The sequence below is a fragment of the Pipra filicauda genome, unplaced genomic scaffold (assembly GCF_003945595.2).
Source record: "Pipra filicauda isolate LSUMZ 115617 unplaced genomic scaffold, ASM394559v2 scaffold38_size3968069_pilon, whole genome shotgun sequence".
Lineage (NCBI taxonomy): Eukaryota > Metazoa > Chordata > Aves > Passeriformes > Pipridae > Pipra > Pipra filicauda.
In genome coordinates this window covers 1,233,208-1,254,071 of record NW_024104520.1, presented here as the reverse complement: position 1 = coordinate 1,254,071, position 20,864 = coordinate 1,233,208, and the positions used below count along the sequence as shown (strand labels likewise).

Genomic DNA, 20,864 nt, shown 5'->3' with positions numbered 1-20,864 from the left:
AAATGTGTCTTGGATCACAGCTTCTCTTGTGTGAAACCAGTATGATACTTGATCTAGCATCTGACAGTGTAGTCCTGTATTGCATATGGAAATCTTTCTTTCCCCCTGCCCTTAGCTGAATAAAATAAATAGCAAACCAGGCTGTTGTTCTGTACAGGTCTTTTCATGCTATTGTTAAGCTGACTGCTCCAAAGTCAGTATTTCTAGACATGTGGCTTGCACCGCTCAAGAGAAATGTGTGATGCAAAGTGGCAGAAAGTTGCAATGCAGCGCCAGTAATTTGTCTACAGCTCATTTCTGCCAGTCAGAAAAATTAATTTAAGAACATACAGTCAGTAACTGTAGGATGTTCTCCTGTCTTTCTCCTGGATGAACTGTGCTGTAGCTGCTGCTGTAAGGCACTTTTCACATAACCATGAACCAGAAGTGTTTGCACTTCTAAAAAACCTTTGGGATAGGAAGTGGTTATTGTTTTATAGAGTCACGAAGCATTAATACACCAACCTTCCTGAAGTCTTTGTTGAGATACTTCTGTAATTTTGGGTGTGGAACACAGGAATAGGGAAGAAAAAAGAAAATAAATGTTTAACATTTCTTCTAACATAAGCATAGTTAAAAGCAGAATTGCAGTTTGGAGTTCATTAGTGGCAGTTTTCTTTGAGCAATTATTTTAATGCCTCTAATTAGTATTTTAAAATTTGAAACTCACATTTTAAAAAGTGTTAAATTTTGAATGCTTTTTAGTGCTGTAAGTACGCATTTGATTAATTGATGACATCTTACAGTCAGCGAACCTTTCTAATGTTTTAAATACACATCTAGGATCACTAAACATTGACAATATTACTTTTTCACATCTTAATGAGTCTAGTTATGTCTAAAATGTATCTTTTTATATTTAATGCTTTTGTTAAACAGTATTTTTTGAAGCGAGAAACAACTCCTGCATTCAAAACAAAGACTTTATGTACTTATTTTGACATTTGCATTCTTAATTGGCACATAAAAGGATCATTAATATCTTCTCAGGACTAGCTGAGCCTTTATACTCCTTTTTAAAATCCATTTGACAGACTAAATACCTTGAAAATATTGTATGTGAGTTGCATTAGAAGTTGAATGGTGATAGGTTTTGAAGCCAAAACATAGTAGTGACAGGTAAAATGTCACCATGAAAAGTGGTGTTGGGGTTCAAATCTTAAAAGTACCTCAACAAATATTCCATAAACATATTTGTTTATTTGAAAACTTAATTGATTACATAGTGAAAAAGTCATAATAAATAAAAGTGGTAGGCCTAATTATGTAAATAATAATGTTTCCATATTTCCCACTGAAACACTAAATATTAAGTACACTTTCCCTCAAAATATATGGTAGGAGTATCTTAGAAGTAAAATTGTTTAAATTTTAACTAGTTGTGCTCTATTACAATCTTCCTTTAAAACTTGTATGAATAAACATATATAATTTCAAAGGATGTCAGTGCAGTAAAGTTTTTGGTTAGTAAAAAACCTAGATTTTTATATCTCTGTGGAGATAACTGTTCTGAAGATTGTGAAAAGAGCAATTTATAAAGCTGTCGGGCGATGTTCTTGGTGTTACCTATTTGCACAACTGCAGCATGCATTTGTATGTTTTCTTTTTGTTCACAACACAGAATCTGGGAAACTGTACCTCACTGCTTACTGCAGGGATTTACTTTGTGAAGCTGCTTATATGAGAGAAGTTATGTACTTAAACGTTCAGGTGCTCCACTTGGAGGAATATCAATCTGTTCAATTAAAAATCAGAGTTCTTAAAATTGTTTTCACAGTAAACTTACACAACCTCATTAATGCAGACAGAATTATGTTCTCAAAGGTGACAGTATACCTATATTTAAAATGTTGTTTTGATTCACCACAAAATAAAAACTGCAATAGTACTGAAGAACAGAAAAAATAGGTATAGACACCGTTGTTTTTTCATTAAATGCAAACTTTTACCTTAGTAAATGAAAAAATATTAGAGAATCTTTGCCAAGTCTTTGTATGTTGTGCTTGACTAAGATGTTTTTAGCAGGATTCTCAGAAATGTGTTATTGCATTAGAAAGATGTCTGATGGGAGGCCATAAAGGGTGGGCATTTGTATTTGTGAGTACCAATCACTAGATGAGATGTCAAAGATGAGGTTTGGGTGGTCATAGTAAGTGGAAGTCCTAACAGTTCATCATTTGAGATCTCCTCAGAAGTCTGTTAACTCCCAGCAGGGGACCTGATAAAAGCTATTGCATCATTCACAGTAACAAACCCTGTCCAGAACTAGAAGAGGCCCTGAATTATTTCTGAGGAATGCTGTCAGTTTAAACTGAAGAATCTAATGGCACTTGTCATCTGTAATACAAACTTATAAGTAATTCCTATGAAACAGAAACGATTTAAATATTTAATGCAGTCCATCTTAGAAGTGTAATTTTGAGGGAGTGTATAGAGGGAGAAAATTTGTATAATCTAGAAAAATGAAAGAGAATAGAAAACAGTTTTATGTTTTGGTCCATTAAAACTACAGCATATTTTGTTTTCTAATCTCTGTTTGAGCCCATAGCTTCACAGCCAAAGACAAGCAGTAATTAGGCTGTAGTAAGTCAATGGAAAGTGCTGAAAAAGCACTAGAATCTGCAAATCTGCCACTGTCTTAGTAGACTTGTACTGGGACAGCTTGAATTTTAAATGAGTCTGTTACACAAGAATGAGAATCCAGGTCAGTCCTTATGTATAATTTATCATACCAGCAGAAATAAAAGTATTTAAAGGTTACTTTTTCTAGTTAAATGGATAATTAAAATATTACTGCTCTGATGAATGTTAACAAATACACCAATTGCTTGTCCTGCTTCTTCACACTTAGTGAACACCTGACACCAATACAAAACATAGGGAGAGAATAAATAGAAAGGTGCTGTTTTGTTTGTACTTAGGCTTTATTGCAGTTTCACCCAACTTGCAATTACACAAATGATGGTGTTTAAACACTCCGGTTAAGCTTTTAACAGTTAGCTGTATGTGGACAAGATGAGTGGGGTATGCATGTCATATCATTTTGGTTAAACATCCGTACAATTTTTATGCTGGCATGTTAAATCATTAATCCTCTCTTAAATATTTCCCTGGTTTTCTGTGTTTAAATTAAATCCCCAGCAAGGATGGTAACGGCTTTGTATGTTTACCTACTTAATCATCTTGCCTTCCAAGTATTTTCAACTGTTCTCTGGATATGCTGCAAAGGTCTTGGTATTTGGCTTCCAGTAGGCCGGGATGCTGGCAGTGTACACACTCTGAAATGCAGCATCTCTTTGTGGAAACAGCTGGAATGCAGTTTCTATAGAAATGAGCTTTGCTAGCATTTGTGAGAAGCACTTTCATAAATAACTGTGTTCTGGGCAATGATGGGTGAGCTTTCCAGGTTACAACTAGCCCTTTCAGCATTGTTGTTCCCAAGGAAATAACATGATTTACTCATGGCATTGAGTTTGGAACAGTGTTTGGGGTTTGGGTGGTAGCGTTTGGCACTGTTTAAGTTTTCATATGGACTCTGCATATAGACTAGTATATAGTCTGCTAGTATCCTAATGACAAGATTCGATATTTTGAAGCTCCTAATGTTAATCTGAGAGACGGTGACTTTCACTTTTGATGAAAACTGTAGGTAGAAAAGAAGTACTTGTAAATTTCTTGCATATGTATCCTGGAGAGTTGAACAGTCAACAGATTGTAAAGTTTGAAAAGGTAAATCTGTTTATCAAGGACTGATAAAATCCAGTGCCTCTTTGTTGTTCTAAAATATTTATTACTATGTGGCTGAAATTAATCTCAGCATTTTATACCTAACTAGCTCCATATATCATAGAGGAAGTAGGCTGGTTTTCATGGAAACAGTAAATTGGTCATTGTGTATTTTGTCCTTTTGGCTTTCTCTTCCTTATCGAAGTAAAAACTTTTGTTGGGTATTTTAATATGTTATATAAATTACCTATCCTAGAGAGTGTTTTGTCTCAAAAGTATCCATCTCTCTTTTTTGCTGTTCCACCGCAGTATCTCTAACTTGATTTGGAACAGCTGATTGTACATGATTAGAAAGAAACCTTTTGAGCAGTCATCTTTTGTTGTCTGTTTTGCAGGAGGGTGTCTGATGTCTTGCATAGTGCCTGATTGGCTTTTTCTTGCTTTCTCTTTTAGTGATGTATAAGTGAATGGAAACCATTAGCTCATTTCAGATAGAAATTTTCAGTTACTGCAGACCTAGATTTGAATCAAAGCACATCAAGATGAAAGGCTTTATAACCCCCACTACTAGTCCCTTGAGCCTTCCAAGGCTGTTCTTGTCCTTTTTAAGTTAGTGCATGTCCTATAATGGGAAAAATAATTATTTGCAGCAGTTTCTCCCCAGCAGAATTCTGTAAATTTATTTTTTAGCAATGTAGAAAGAATTTAGTTTGGTTTTTGCAGGTTTTTTCCCCTCTGTAGTAGGAAGAGTTAATAGAAGAAGAAGCAGAGATTCTAAGATGCGGTACTGGGATTATGTTTGCTGTCATTTGTGGTTTAAGAAAAGGGGGTGGTATTCAGCTCTTGAAAGGGCTTTAATGAATACTGTTTCGTGTTTTTTGAAAGCTAATGGTCAGAGGAGAGCAACAGAAGCAGCCTCGGAGCTTTTAGGGTAAACTGATTAGCATTTTTCCTGATAGAAGTGATTGTTTCATCTCCTCTCTTCAACTCAGGATTTTTCACTGTCTGTTGCCTTTTGTTTATATTCAAATGACATACTGTTAAAGAAGCCTTTTTTGTGTGATTGCAATGCTTTTTCCCCTCCTTCCGTAGAAAATCTGCTTGCCACAGACAGGCAGAGCATGTGTTTCTCTTGTCTTGGTTGGGTGCACAAATCTTCTTTTATGTGTGCTGCTTCTTACCCTGTTGCCTAGACGATCGCTCGCTTTCACTAAGAATGTCTGGTTCCCGTAAAGAGTTTGACGTGAAGCAGATTTTAAAAATCAGATGGAGGTGGTTTGGTCATCAGGCATCAGCCCCTAACTCTGCAATTGAAAACCACCAGGGAGACTTCTGGAACAGAGGACAAAATGTAATAACTGGTGACACAAAGTTTTTAGATTCAGGTAACTTACCTTTAACATCAGTTGGCTACAGAAGGTCCAGCCAACAGGATTTCCAGAATTCACCTCTTTGGCCAATGGCATCCACCTCAGAAATCCCTGCATTTGAATTCTCAGCAGAAGACTGTGGAAGTGCACGTTGGTTTGACAGACAAGAAACAGATGATAGAGCAAGTGAAGAAGAAAATGAATCGGACAGCAGTTCGTGCAGGTTAATTGTTACTTTCCTATTGTGAGAAACGTGTTTTCATTTCATGTTTATAGTTAGCATGCATATATAGGCTAGCCTTTATTCTAAACTAAAATGCTTTAGAAACCTGGCAGCAACTGTGCATTAGAAACAGAATAATATTTATAATCAGGTTCTGTGTTTTTATTGGGACCTTTTCAAAAAGGCAGCTTTAGTCAGTGGGGATAAACAAAGCGCATACATGGATGGACTCATATTTTAAATAGTATACCAAGTACATGCTGTATGAACATTACATGGTAATGTTAGAGGATGCTTGTTACATTATTTTGAAGTGACACTGGTTGTTTGGTTATGCCAGTTAGGAGAAAATTATGAAAAAGTAAGCTTCTTCTGATTCTTACCTGATATTTCCATATGTTTCTATAGAAGAGGGAGAGTTAACTGTAAAAAATGCATTATAAATCAAAGAAAAAACATTACATCTATTGAAAGCCAATGAATTTGTGCTTTAAAGTGAAAGCAGTTACCCATCTGGGTGTCTTAAACAGTGCATCTAACATAAAAAGAAAAATAGTTTTATTGTGTCTGTAAAGATGTTTTGGTGTTCTTTTCTTACATATCGTCACTAAAGATGAAACAGTGAAATTTTTTCTTAAATTAAAGTTGTTTACTGGTTGTCATAAATTAGACAAGTTAATAACCTTTCTTGCGAACTATCAGTTTAATTCTATTATTTCATTTACTACATAGGTCAGCCATTCTATGATGTTTACTTTCTTGCTTTTAAAATAGCTTTGCACCGATATGGCATTTCAGAAAGTGGAATTTCAGTGTGGCAATTTGAAAGAGTACAGTGTTAAATAAAGCCTGTTAAGGACAGATCAACCTACTTATGGTGGTTTAGTGTTTTGCATCCTTAGGAGAAGAATTAATGTAGTGGAAGGGCAAAGTAGTCCATAATATAAACACTAACTATTTATGGTCTATATGACCTTTAAAGATTCAAGGAAAGGAAGGACAGTAAAAATGCTTAGACGTGAACACAGTGTATTTGCTTGTATGACAAAATACTAGAATTAATGGGAAAGGAGATCCTACATACTGATGGATCATAACAACAGTCTTGTAGTGCTGCAAGAACTATGTATCTGTAAGTAACATATCTCTGAAGAGGTCACATTTTAGATTATATTCGTGTCTGAATTTTTAAATAACTGTGTCAGTGGATATGATACAGATACATTAGCACTTTCTGTTTCAGCAACATATATTTGTGATGTGAAATTTTTATGTACAGCATTACTCCAATTAGGATATTCTCACCATAGCAAGGCAATCACTGTAGAAAAAAAATGTAATTTTAAGAGTTAAATGTATAGGTAGGTTGAAATTACTACAAATGTGTTCTTAATTGTAGGAGAGTAATGTATGTATGACAAAAATAGTTTGTTACTTTGTAGAATTGGAGAAGTGCAGATACTTACTTAGGATGTTGTGAGAAGTCTGTTTTTGTTTGGGGTTTTTTTGCAGACAGAGTTGTATACTACAGGAAATGCACGAAGGATTTGAACTTAGTAAATTGATTATCTTCTAAATTATCTATTGCATCTAGAGTTATTTGTATTTCCATTATTGTCTTGTAATTCTTGCTAATGTTTTACTTTAAAATAAATATTTTAGATAAATTTTGAGTTCAGTGTTGGTATAATTTAATATGTAGCTGATGGTAATATAGGAATTTGCTTTGTATTGTTATCTGTATCTTGTCTCTTGGGGAGACTGTACTTAAACCATGTTTTGTTCACTTCCTTTGTTAAGAATGTATAAGCTCTACATAAGTCTGCTTAACACCTGGAGTTTTTCTGATGTTAACTTAATTAAATGGTCCTTCTTAATAGTCTAAAGTACAGCTTCTTGTCTGATGACTTGAGGAAAAAAAACCCAAAGAAACACCTTCGACTACGTAGTTTTCAAAGGACTTTTTTTCCCATAAGAAAACCCTGTTACCTTCTCCATTACAAATTTCATACACAAATTGTGTGTATGAAAAAGTCCTTCTTAAAAACTTTTTGTAGAAGCTACAGTTACCTTACTTCTGTGCTCCTCTATAACTTACTGCCCAGTTACAAGCTCTAAAAGCATGAAGTAACAGAAGCAGCTCTCCTGCTTTGTGTGTATCAATCCTTCCTCTTTACCATGTCATATATCACAGAGAGAAAAGCATTTAGATCAGGGCCTTGTCATTATGGAAACTTTAGATCATTATATGATTCATTTAGAGGAGACCTGCTGTCAAATTAATTTATTATTAGTATAGACCTCGGTGGCATAAAGGATAACCAAATTCCGAGTTTAGTACCAGATCTTTGGCAAAGGCTGCATCTGAGATGCAGACAGATCATCCAGATTCAGGGCTCAGAGCTAGTTGGTTGTAATGCTGTTCACATTGTACGTCTGTGTGTTGTTTGTAACCAGCATTAGCTCAAATGATGGTTTACTGGAACAGTGAGTTTTGAATTCTTTTGCTGGTTTTTGTCTCCTCCATTGCTGCTGTTTGTTAGTTCCCCTACATTCCTGAGGCAATGGTCATCCTTTTGGATTTGTACACTTTTAAGAATTTTCCAACAGCTGTGCAGACTCTTGTATAGAAAATTTGACCGTATTAGCATTAGTTTTTTTTTTTTCTTAACTTTTCTTGTGGATGCTGTAGGAGCAATCCACAGACCTTGAAAACACAGTGAATATCATGCTAAAAATACCTAGAGCATACCTAGTATGCAGAATGTTGTATCTGGTTCATTTCACCCAAGCATGTATTAAAATGTTGGAATTACTTTACTGTTGATTTAAGTATGGGAATGTATTAAATACAAGTAGGATTTCAGAATTCATCAGTTGTGTGCTAACCTTGAACAGTTTGGTAAGATGTCTGTAATTATTTAAAGACAAGGTCTGAATGTGGTAGCTACTCTGCAGTATTGCTCTGTATGATCAGTCTTGGAGTTAGTATGCTGTAACTTCCAGTCTAAGACTGCCTCCCCATCCTGAGTTTTCAGTCTATAGCAACCTTCGATATGTCTTCTCTTTCACCTCTCTCTTATTGACCTTTGAAGCTATAAGTTCTGTAGGAGCCCTAATTGTGCTATGTATTTCTGTATATCTCCTATCACAAAACTGTTAAATAAGAACAGTTAATTGGTTCCCTAATTGTGGCATGATAGTAGTATGATATGTGAAATTAACTGAAAAACTATCAAAAGAGCATTTTTTTGCTAGATGTATGCATGAATTAGACAAAAGTAAGCAACTTTGTTATTGAAAGACAGTTGTTTTAAAGGGGAGAATCTTTTACCTTCTCATTTCTTTTCTTTCATACTACCATTAAAATTCTTTCCTTTCCCTCTGTACCTTTTATATCTTCACTTGGGTAATTGCAGAATCACAGAACGGGTAGGGTTGGAAGGGACAACCGTGGGTCACTTGGTCCAATTTCTCTGCTCAATCAGGGTCATCCTAGACCACATGGCAAGGCAAAGGATTGCATCCAGACAGTTCTTCAGTATCTCCAATGAGGGAGACTCCTCAGCCTCTCTGGGTAACCCGTTCCAGTGCTCGGTCATGTGCACAGTAAAGAATTTCCTCCTGATGTTCAGTTTCTGCCTGTTGCCTCTTGTCCTATTGCTTGGCACCACCAAGAAGAGCCTGGCTCCATCCTCTTGACACTCTCCCTTCTGATACTCATAGGCATTGATGAGGTCCCCTCTCAGTCATCTCTTCTCAAGGCCCAGCTCCCTTAATCTTTCCTCATAAGAGAGATGCTCCAGTCCTTTAATCATCTTTGTAGCCCTCCACTGGACCTGCTCCAGGAGCTCCATGTCCCTCTTTTACTGAGGAGCCCAGAACTAGACATAGCACTCTAGATGCGTCTCACTAGGGCTGAGTAAAGGGGCAGGATGACCTGCCTCAACCTGCTGGCAGTGCTCTTCCTAATGCACCCCAGGATACCATTGGCCTTCTTGGCCACAGGGGCACATTCTGGCTCTTGGACAGCTTGTTGTCCACCAGGAACCCCAGGTCCTTCTCTGCAGAGCTGCTTTACAGCAGGTCAGCACCCACCCTCTACTGGTGTATGGGGTTATTGTTCCCCAGGTACAGGACCCTGCACTTGCCTATGTTTAGTTTCATTTGGTTCCTCTCTGACCATCTCTCCAACCTGTAGAGGTCCTTCTGAAGGGCTGCACACCCTCTGGGATGTTGACCACTCCTCCCAGTTTTGTGTCATCAGTGAACTTGCTGAGGAGGCATCTGCCCCTTCATCCAAGTAATTGAGGAATAAGTAATACAGTACAGTGCCCAATATAGAACCTTGGACGACACCATTCCTGACAGACCTCTAGCTAGACCCTGTGCCACAGGTTATCGCCCTCTGGGATCTGCCAGCCAGATCTGCCATCCAGTTGTCAATCCACCTCACTGTCCACTCATCCAGTCCACACTTCCTGAGTTTGTCTGTGAGGATGTTGTGAGAGACAGTGTTGAAAGCCTTGCTGAAGCAGAGGTAGACCATATACACTGTTCTCTCCTCAAATATCCAGGTAGTTGTTTTCATGGTAGAAGGCCACCAGGTTGGTCAAAAAAGATTTATCTTTAGTGAATCGACGCTGACTACTTGTGATCATCTTCTTATCATCCATGTGGCTAGGGTTATGTCTATGAACATTTGAAAAGAGTCAGTGCAGCACAGTTATATAGCATGTATGAGGGAGATTGAATCTACCAAGTTTGAGCAGTAGATGTTGTAATAAGATAGATAACAAGAGCCTTCAGCATGGACTTAGAAAGCCACAGGGAAATCCAGCTATTTGTTCAGATGATCATGCAAGGGGCCTCCATGCAAGATGATCATATTTTTGCAGTGACTGTCATGTGCTTTGACTACATTAAAGCTCAGTCAGGTATGTTTTTGTACTACTGCGCTTGTCGACCATGCTGCAATGTAGGTGCATCATGAGGTAGTCTGAGTGTTGTTCTCCAGACAGAATACATGTTGCTTATGGCATTTGTGTGAGTATACAAATTTGTTGCGCTAAATCCAAGACACCTTTTAGGAATAAAACAGGAAATATCAGAGCTATAATCAGAGGTCTCGCTGCAATGAAACATGCCTGTGTTATTTCTTATCAAAATCAGAAACAAGTAGCAATGCAGTAGTATTAGCTTAGCAGGCTGTGTATACATGTCTTTGTTAGGTTACCACAGGTAACGCTGGAGTCTGTGCTTTTGCTGTTCATGCCAGTTAGATTAAGGTTAATGCAGATATATTTGTTTGCTTGAGCATGTGCCTTTTGATTGCAAGATTGTAGTTCTGGCTATAGCTATAATTCTTTAGCATAAAGGAAATCACTGCAGTCTCTCCAGGGTTACTTTTGTTCACTTTCCATTATCTTTTCTTATCATAAATTATTATACCGTATGGATTTTAACAGTCTTTGTTCTCCTTTTATTTATGCTCTTCTGAGCCTAAAAAAGTGTCCTGATTTTTACCAGTTTGTTTTTTCCAAGAATCCTTTCAACATCCTTCTTTTCAACAAATTCTATTCTCTGCAGCTGAAGTTCTTGTCCTAGTAACTTTGAAGAGGAAGTATTTTACTCCTTATGAACTATAATATAAAATCTTGGAAGCTGGCAGAAAAACTGGCATATTATTATTTCAGTAAGTTGTGTTTTGGTCTCTATATGCAATAAAATGTCAGCTAGCATCAAGAAAGCAGTATGAACAACCAAATTGTTGAAAAAATACTTTTAAAACTATTTTGTGAAAACTGCAATGCAGGAAGCCATCTTAATGTAGTGAGAAAGTTACAAAATTAAGATTTGTTTTTAAATGCTGAAGATTTATTATAATATGTATCCTAATTTGTCCAAGGGGAAACATTCTTTATCTTCTCTAATAGGCTAAAGATGACTTGAAATTGCAACAGATCTTCTACTTATATTATTACCAAAAAATATCAGGAGTTTGTTGTGCAGTATAGGAAACACAGTGGCCTGTCTCAAAGTAGACAAATAACTTACCTTGTGGCTGAGTAGGACTTTTTTTTTAATTTATTTTTTATTTTTTATTAGGAATGCCAGCTACTTACGATGTAACTTTTCTAGTAAGAGAATAAATGCTTTCACTGGTTTTGAACAGCTCTGAAACTAAAAATCCATACATTTCATTTATGATTACAGAGTTCTGCTTTCATCATTGGCTTTTTATTTCCTTAACATTATTCTTGGTTTGCATTACAAGAATTTAAACAGGAGCACGTAATTTATAGTCAGAGGTACTATGCATTATTTTTCGTCCTTTTCTTGACTTCTCTCAACACAAGGCAGTTGCACCCGTTTTCCTATACATACTTAATCATTTTTTCACTCAAAACCTCTTTTGTTACTTTGAACCTAATTTTCAAGCTTTTTCAAGTGTGAATAAAAGTAATATTTTTACATTTTTTCTTCTATGATTTATCATGGTAGTTTTTTAAATATCTATATATGTTGAGATGTCTATATTGGTTGGTTGATTTTATGTTTATTTACATGTCATATTTATGAAGGTAATATTCTTTATGCATACATTCAGGTTTTAAATGCTGATGTTAGTTACTTCATTCTCTAAGAAACAAAGTGCTATTCACTGGAACATAGTAGCAAAGAGAAGAATGTGTATTTTTTCCTATCTCTACAGTTTTGCTAATGTTTGCTGCTTCTAACGCTTTCATCTACGCCCAGCTTGTGTTAGAGAAACATTTGGAAAACAGAATTTAAGCCAATTCTATGCACAGGTTATTCGTGCTCCAGTTCCCGTTTTGCAGCATTTTCAGTGCATCTGTGAAAGCCATTTGGGTTGGTGTATAGTGCTGCCTGCAAACTTCAGTAGCATAGGCAGAGCATTTGCTTTTAGTTTGGTTTCCTAAAGGAAGCAAGTTCATGCGGTTGTGTTCAGCATCACCTCTGCCATTTCCCTGGCAGCTGTAAAGCCCATGGGCCATTTAATGGGAGGGTAGGCAGAAGTCTCAGAGATAACGTCACTCCTCGCAAATGGCAGCTTGTTAATGGAGAGGAACCCAGCTTATTGCCTTCCCTGAGAAAGGGCAGAATTCCTCTGCTACAGCACAGCTTCCCAGTAGTCACATTATTTGCTGTCTCTTGCCTAGTGAGGCAATGCCTTAAGGAATTGAGGGGAAAGGAGAACTAGACTTGTGGTGGTGGATGGAGTGGGAAAAGGAGACAGAGCATAGAAATGTTTTGAAAAACAGACTTCCCTTGTTGATTCTGTGAACCAGCCAGTTGAGTACAAATAGTAGGATGAACTAGGGTATTTTCTCCATCAAGATTTTGCAGATAGAAATCCCATTGTAATGCTCCCTGACTCCTTTATCCGGTCAGGGCTCTAGTAAACAGCTGCACTTCAACGTGTCTTCTGTTAAAAGAAATGTGACTTAATAATGCAAAGAAATAAACTGTTACTTGGTGCAAAAGCTTAGAAGAAGCAAGGTAGTACTTATATATAAGGTCAGCATCTGTACCACATACCTTGATCTAAACTTGTCACTCTTACCTTGCAGTAAGAGGTAGAGATGATGTTAAATTAGGTCAACTGATCATGGCAAAAGAACAGTTTTAAATATGAGTGAATTTATGCATAGTTTTCAGAGATTTTTTTCAGACAAATTGTATGCAATTTTTCAGAAAAAAAGTTAAAATTCATTTCAAATTTTTGTTTCTCTGTCTCCATTCTAAAATGAATGGTTTGAAATGTGTAATTGATTCTTTTCTTAGTCATAATGAAGTCTTTATTGCTTCATTTTTATTTCAAAGACAAGCATGGAGATTTTAACTTAAAAGATGCCTTCCTAAAATAATTTGAAATGCATGAAATAAAATGGTTGAAAAAAGTTTTACAACCTTTGTTATAGCCAAGGTTAATACTTACTGAAAATCATAGGTTGTTAATGAATATTTGTTATAAAATAACCATTGCAACTCCTCCTTTAAAATTAATATCAATGCTTTAAAAGTATTAAAATAACAAATCCTGTTAATAGAAGAAACACTCTCTTTTTGAGAGAGAGTTTAGTGAAAGCGGGAGGAAAGAAGGCTTGTATATGTTGTGGTTTGGTTTGTTTTTATATTGAAATCTGTGTTTGTGGTCTTGTTTAAGCTAGAACAAAGCTGAAACAACAGTAGAGGGAGAGGTGTGAATTCAGCTCTCCAGTTGTCATCATTGTATTTGCTTTTACTTTTGAAACTTGCTTATTGCCATTTTTTCAGCCCAGTTAATTGTTTCATTGCTTTGCAGTGAGCCGTTAATATTGGACTGAGCTCTTTCTTCCAAGCATCCTACTTCAAGAAATAAAATCCTTTAAAAATTGAAGAGTTTATAGCATGGAGTATATAAAATTTTCATTTCAAAAGACATAGTGTTATATGTTCTTTATTAGGCAGAGAAGTTGAAGAAAGCTAACATCTTTCGTAGATTAATGTTCGTCACCAGGATGGTAAAATATGTAGTTAGCATGGGAAAGATACTGTCCTTAGAGTACCTTATATAGAATCATAGAATCATTAAGGTTGGAAAAGACTTCTAAGATCATAGAGTCCAACCATTAAAGAATACTGCCATGTCCACCATGGAACCATATCCCAAAACACTACATCTGCACTTTTTTTGAACACTTCCAGGGATGGTGATTTCACCACTTCAGTGAGCAGCCTGTTCCAATGCCTGACCACTCTTTCATTGAAGAAGGTTTTCCGAATATCTAATCTAACCTCTCCTGGTGCAACTTGAGGCCATTTGCTCTTGTCCTATCGCTTGAAAAGCAGTAAGGTCTCTCCTGAGCCTCCTTTTCTCCAGGCTAATCAACCCCAGCTCCCTCAGCTGCTCCCCAGAGTTTATGCTCCTGACCCTTAACCAACACTGTTGCCCTTCTGTGGACATGTTCCAGCATCTCAATGTCTTTCTTGTAGTGAGGGGCCCAGAAGAGGATTCAAGGTGCGGACTCACCAGTGCGGAGCACAGAGGGACAATCACTTCCCCGGTGCTGCTGGCCACACTATTGCTGATACAGGCCAGGATGCCACTGGCCTTCTTGACCACCTGGGCATACTGCTGGCTCATGTTCGACTGACTGTCGACCAGCACCCCAATCCTGAAATTGTACCATGCTTAATAAAAATTGATCAGTTCTAGATAGGATCTTTTTGACATAAATAGGGGGGAAAAACCAAAGACCAAGAGAAGTGTGACTGATGTTTGAGAATAAAAAGGGAAACCCTACTGAGTAATGTTCTAAGATACTCATAATAATATTTCTACTTAATGTGTTAAAAATACTATCTTAAATCTGAATTTTAATGGAATATGCAGAAAGGGTTCATTAATACACTTAACTCATGTGCTGACATCTTCAAGTTTTCAATGTAATTTTCTTAGTATGTGTGAGGTGTGCAGAAGTAGCAGTACCTCTAGTCTATGGAAAGGGAAATTCATACTAAAAGATAAATTTGAGTCAAGAACCAAATCCAAAAGGAGCACACCTGCCTTGATACTCAGAGCTGCAGGACTTTGCAGCCGGGTGTTTGCTCTGAGCATGGCATTCATGGGTCAGCATTAGATATCCAGCTTTCCTCCTTCTAGGTGGAAGGGATGTAGGCCAAAAATTTTGGAAGGCATTTCAGCATTACTCCTGGGAGAGAGAAAAGCAAGTCCTTCCCTTCCTCTATTCTTTCCTTGCTTGTGTATTCTCCCAGGCTGTCATGGCTGTGGCAAATGGAACTGGGAAAAAGATGCAGAAAACAGTTTGGGGAAGGAAGGGCATTTGAATTTCTCATAACCAGTCATTCAGATAAAGCTCTTGAAGCTTTATCTTTGCCTTTTTGCAAATATCTGAACTTTAGACTGTCTCTTTCATGTTCTCTTTATGGACCACTGAACTTTAATATTTCTTTCCTTTTCATGTTCCTTCCTTATGGAAAATGGTTTTTAAGTTACTAGCTAGCAGACAGATATAAACTTCTTTAGATGAGGGGGACAACTAAGTGTAGCTCTGTTATGTCGTGAATAAGTGCTTTATTGTGGGTAGCGGGAAATAAACCCCACTGCAATTATTTTTTCTTATTGAACAAGAGTGGTGACTGAGTTCTGTGCAGAATATACATGTGTGCAGTCTTGAGGCTGGCAATAGCTCCAGTGAGGGTGTGATCCGGCAAAGTGCTGGCTTAGAAAGTTTTTTCCTTTGTTGCGTCTTCCATTCTATCTGCACAACATTTCACGAGGTTGTAATGCAAATCAAATCCCTGATAGCATGTAATTTTTTAAAAATCATTATTAAGTGGGTTACTTTGAGGAATCTGGGTTAAAATATAGTTCAAACAAACAAACCAAAAAAAGCGCAATTGAGAGCGTGCAAAATTGTGATAGGGAGATAAAGAACAAGGATTTCCTAAGCAGCCTGTTCTTTCCACTTCTGTTTTTTTTGGTTTTGTTTGTTTTTGTTGTGGGTTGGGCTTTTTCTTTGTTGTTGGTTTGGTTTGGGTTTTTTGCAAGGTTGCTGGTTTAAGAGTGGCTTTCCCTGAGTACTTTGTGCTCATTCACTTGAGAATGCCACCCACTCTGCTGGTATAATGTTTTCCATGGTTACATAGTTACATGTTTCAGTATATGAGTTCGTGATTCAGTTTCCAAAATGGCCACAAAGAATACTTGTTCCAGCTTGCTACAGGGCCGGTGGTAGAGCAGAACAAGTGACTCATGAGGGATGTGGAAGGGGGAGAAAGTTGACAAATCTTAAATAAAGGGCTAACCACAGCTTCAGCAAGAACATTTAAGATTGAGTCCTCCAAGAGTAGTAGGTAGGCAGGTATCTCATTTCTGATCCATTGCTAGATTTAGCTTTGAATTAAGTACCAAACTGCTTGACCTTTTTAGCTATTTGGGCACATGCAAAAAAACCCAAAACCAAAATATACAACAAACCCCCCAAAAAAAGCTCTGCTTTACAGAAAATCTTCTGCTGAAAATGTCGAGTTTGGTTTTGAGAAGCTCTGCCTTGAAACTAATGTCCTATGCTGAGGAGTGAGATAAGTCACTTGGTAGCTTTAGCCTGAACATGGTAAATCCATGATATCTTTGTAAAAGCAGGGGTCTGGATGCAGGTCCTATGAATTCACATCCTTCCAAATATTAAGGTAGGTCCGGAGTATTTTATAAGCTGCCTGCATTGTGGAAAACTAAGTAGTAGTCAGTTAAAGAACAGTGAGCAAGAAAATGTGTTTTCCACAGGTACATAATTAGGACTCATCTTCTTTATCTCCTAGGCCCATGCATTCCTTTTACGTTTTCTTTGTTCCTCTTTTCTCCCAAGCTGCTGTGTGTATGGACAGGAATAATTTTTCTCTTCATCCACCCTCACTTTTCCCTTGTGTTGGCTTCTACTGTGCTAGATCTCACATCAGACACAAGGGTTCATGCAATGGGAGTAGTGGTATATCAATGTGTTTCTTTGTGGGTTTTTTCCCCCGCATGCCCACATGCTTTTACCAGCTCCATATGCTGAGTTTTGTTCCAGCCACCTTAGGCTGAATGTGAAGCAAGACTTTAATGTATGTAGCAGGGAAAGGTTTGGTTCCTTATTGCCATCCTTCCATTGTTTTTTCAGTTTGTAGGGTCTTGGTAGATGTTCTTCCTTAGCCATCTGACAGCACTATAGGTACAATTTTTGGGCTGATCTCTCTGTGTCTGTTAGTTGAAGAGTACAACAGTAAATGATCATACCTTTTCCACAAGAGTTTAGATTAGGTTTGGAGGGAGAAAGTATGAATATGAAGAAAAAATAACAAGTGAATATATATTAAAACAAATCACGCACATCAATTTTAAAATCACATGTGAGTTTTATTTTATCCTTTGTAGATAAAATTTCACCTTAATATTGTGTGAACTAAGATTTCTGTTATTGTCTTCAGCAGGAACTCCAACAGCAGTCATACCTTATCATCTTGTCAAACTATGGAGCCCTGTACCTCAGATGAATTTTTTCAGGCTCTCAACCACGCTGAACAAACTTTTAAGAAGATGGAGAATTATCTTAGACACAAACAGCTATGTGATGTGGTGTTAGTTGCTGGTGATCGTAGAATTCCAGCTCACAGGTAAGTTTATTATAATTTGAAGTAACTTCATAATTGTTTACAAATGCACCTTCGAAGTGCATCCTATGTTTTGTTTTAAAAAAGTCAGAATATTCTAAACAATTTAGAACACTTTAAACATGCATATGTTTTTTTTAACATTTATTTGGAACCTAAAAGTTAATTTGTCTGTTGTATGTGATATAGAATCAAAAATAATTGTAATTTCACGTTCTACTTTTTTCTTCAAGTATACTTAAGATATTTGCATACAAAATTAAACTCCCAAAAGTCCCAAATACACTGCCAGCATATTGTAAGTTCTAGTAGTTTCTGCACCATAGAATGATGTAAAATTTTTTTCTTAGATTTTGTTTTTTCTTTGTACTAATGATTATGTTGTTGGAGTCATAATTAGCAATAAGGACAGTCTTCTGTCCACATAAAGTTTTTTTGCTCCCATAGTAAGAAGAGTCCTTTAATAGGAGACTGCTGAACACTGGCAGTATTAGATGTCTAAATTAAATTGAACATTACCATATCTGTCATCTGTGTGGTTAAGGGATCATGTAGCATGCCACTTAAAAGCTAGAAAAATACCGAAGATTGTGAAGCACAGGTATGAGTAACTGAAGCACATTACAGTATTTTGTGCACAGTATTAATAGTTCAAACAGGAACCTAGGTATAATTAAGCTGTGGTTTCCGAAGCTGAGGTCTACAACAGGAGTAGCATCCTAAAGCATTCCTGTTTTCCATTGCTCATTCCTACTCCCACAGTGAAACTACAACTTAATACTGTAATAATGATAAAAGGATGGGAAGAGGTTGCTGTTTTGGGGATGGTATTTTTCTTTAAAAGCCAGATTTCTGTTTTATTTGGATATTATCCACATTGTTGTGCTGACACAACTGAGGGAATGGTAGCATGGGGATGGGAACTGACTTGAGGAGCAGAGAGGCAGTTTTAGCATAACTTGCTATTGCGCTCAGAGACTAAATTTTATGCAGTGTTCAAATTAGTTGCAAAGCTGCATTGTCCCTGTGGAGTGAGTGAATCAGATGAAAACAGAATGCATACACCCCTAGTAGGCACATGATCAAGCAATTTAGGGTTGAAGAGCTTTGGAGTGCTGTAAACAGGGAAAAATAGTGATTATAATAAGAAAATCATTTTACTTCCTTGTGTGTCCAAGGCAAGCCCTTTGCAGTACACGTTTCGAGTATGGTTTATGTGATCATTAAAAAAGCGTAGAAAGGGTGCAGAGGACAACTGTGAATATCTTGTAAAGACTGGAAGATTTTATTTGCAAGGAGATAAACAGAAAGACAACATGCTAAAAAGCCCTTTAATGTGGTTCATACCTGTTTCTCATTTATCTAGAGAACTGATTTCACTTCTCCAGTTTCTGCTACTGTATCTATTTTAGTAGTGCATTAGGTATATGCTACCACCTGTTATTTGCTCTAGTGTTCTCTTCTGAGGAGAAACATCTTTCTGTAGTTGGGATATTGTGTTTTAGATATGCATGAAAGTTAGAGCCAAAGAAGCACACTTCATGCTTGTAGCAGGAGGTGGGATGCTTATGGTTGTCTTTTGTTCACTTTATAACTTTGGAGCAACTTAGAAAGAAGCATTGCCTTTTGCATAATAAGTTTTTTGCTGTTTTGTTTTCACAGAGAAACACAGTAATAACTACAGTCTTAATCCCAGTAGATCACAAGTACCTCACTGAAAACTGAACTTTTCCGTAGTGGGAAAGATAAAGACAGAAATCTTAAATTTGGTTCAGAATTTTATAGAAATTCCGTAAGACAACTGCCTTTCTGTACTTGTAGTAGTTTATGTTATAAGAAAAAAATTCTGTTGTGTTTTTTTGCTGCCTGCATCCAAGTTCTGACTTCTTTAGTATTGACTGCAGGCTGGATCAGTCAGTGCATTTCAAGACACTAGTGATTATTTTGTCTTGAGACTTAAGAAGCAACAGAAGATGTATTTAATAGATATTAGATTAATGACTTGGCATTCTAAGATATGTAATAAAACAGAAAGTTCACTTACACTGGACAGCTTTTTTTCCCTTTCTTTTTTGTAAGAAAGATAAGAGTTTTTCTTAGTATGTGGTCACATAGAGTTAGTAAGAAAGAACATTTTTAATTAATATTAATCACACATATGTAGAGAGGAGTTTTCAGATTTCCTGGTTTGAACATGATATTTTTAATAATTCCTGGTGTTTTTTTTTTTTATTATCGGTTTCTACATTTAATGAATGTTCTGAGGTGCGTGATGTATGTTTTTAGAGAAAGAAGTGAGTTTGATGTCTGTAATAGTAATAATACATTACTGTGAAATTCTGAGAGGTTTTGATTTGTATCTATTCAAAGAATTCAGGCTATGAGTCTACTACAAAATAACAGCATCACACGTAGTCATGATTTTTCTGAATATGGCATTCTCTACTGTTCCAAGACTGTTTATCTGCTCATTCTGTGCTGAAATTATAGCTAAGTGTCTGTTTAGGAGGTCAAGAAGCAAGTAGGAAAGGAGAGACTTCTCCACTAGGAAGAAATGCATTATATTCCCACACCTTTACTCTGCAGTTTCCTAAGGAAATTTTGCATACTTTAATTAATTTAGTTAGGCTTTTCATAGCAGGAATTTATTCTGTGTCCACTGCAAATTCAGATGTCTGTAATGTATTATATTCCTCTTTATTACATTTAGCTAACTGCTATATCCATAATAAAAGTTTGTTTTGTTTGGTAATAACCTACTGATAAGAACATTCAGCAAGAAAAGGGAGGTGTGTGTAAATTCCTGGACAGAGGGGCTTTAAGGCCTGCTCCACACCCTTTAACCAGCAATCTGAGCATCTGTGCAGAGAGCCACTGTCTGTCTGAAAGGTGGAAATACAAAAGACATGGGACTGAAGGAAAGAAGCCAATTGGGAGCTTATTTACTCTAGGGATTAGGAAGCTTGTTTGAAAGACCATGGACTCTTCAGTATCACCTTACAACTTCAGTGAATTATTATTCACTATTAGTGACTTCCCTAGGACTGTTTTCAGCTATTACACAGCCACAAACAAGGAGCTGCCTAGGAAGTGTCTCTTTTATCTTTCAGATCTTAGGAAGCTCCAGTTCGTTCTGTCAGGTGAGATAGGTTGGGAGATAGTAAATTGCCAGGTTTGACAGCTATCATCATTTTACATAGAAATTACTTTGATGACCTAGAAAACTGTCTAGATGATGCAGCTTGTGGCAATTCCAATAAGAAGTACAGTTTTTAAGGTGTGCCACTCTGCTTACTCATATTTTACTGGCTCTCAGTGGAAAACTC

At 36.8% G+C, this 20,864-nt stretch overlaps 1 protein-coding gene across 4 annotated transcripts in view; it reads left to right on the top strand.

The window, feature by feature from the left end:
- KLHL5 (kelch like family member 5) overlaps positions 1-20,864 on the top strand; it is a 61,101-nt gene that overhangs the window by 13,243 nt on the left and 26,994 nt on the right. The window contains exons 1-2 of one of the 4 annotated variants that reach the window (XM_027746791.2): positions 4,920-5,358; positions 17,359-17,541. In XM_027746791.2, coding sequence (XP_027602592.1) covers positions 4,982-5,358; positions 17,359-17,541 — 560 coding nt within the window. In that variant the 5' untranslated portion in view covers positions 4,920-4,981. Of the gene's footprint in view, positions 1-4,919; positions 5,359-17,355; positions 17,542-20,864 lie in introns of those variants that run through there. The other 3 variants (XM_027746790.2, XM_027746795.2, XM_027746794.2) reach the window with 3 other exon arrangements.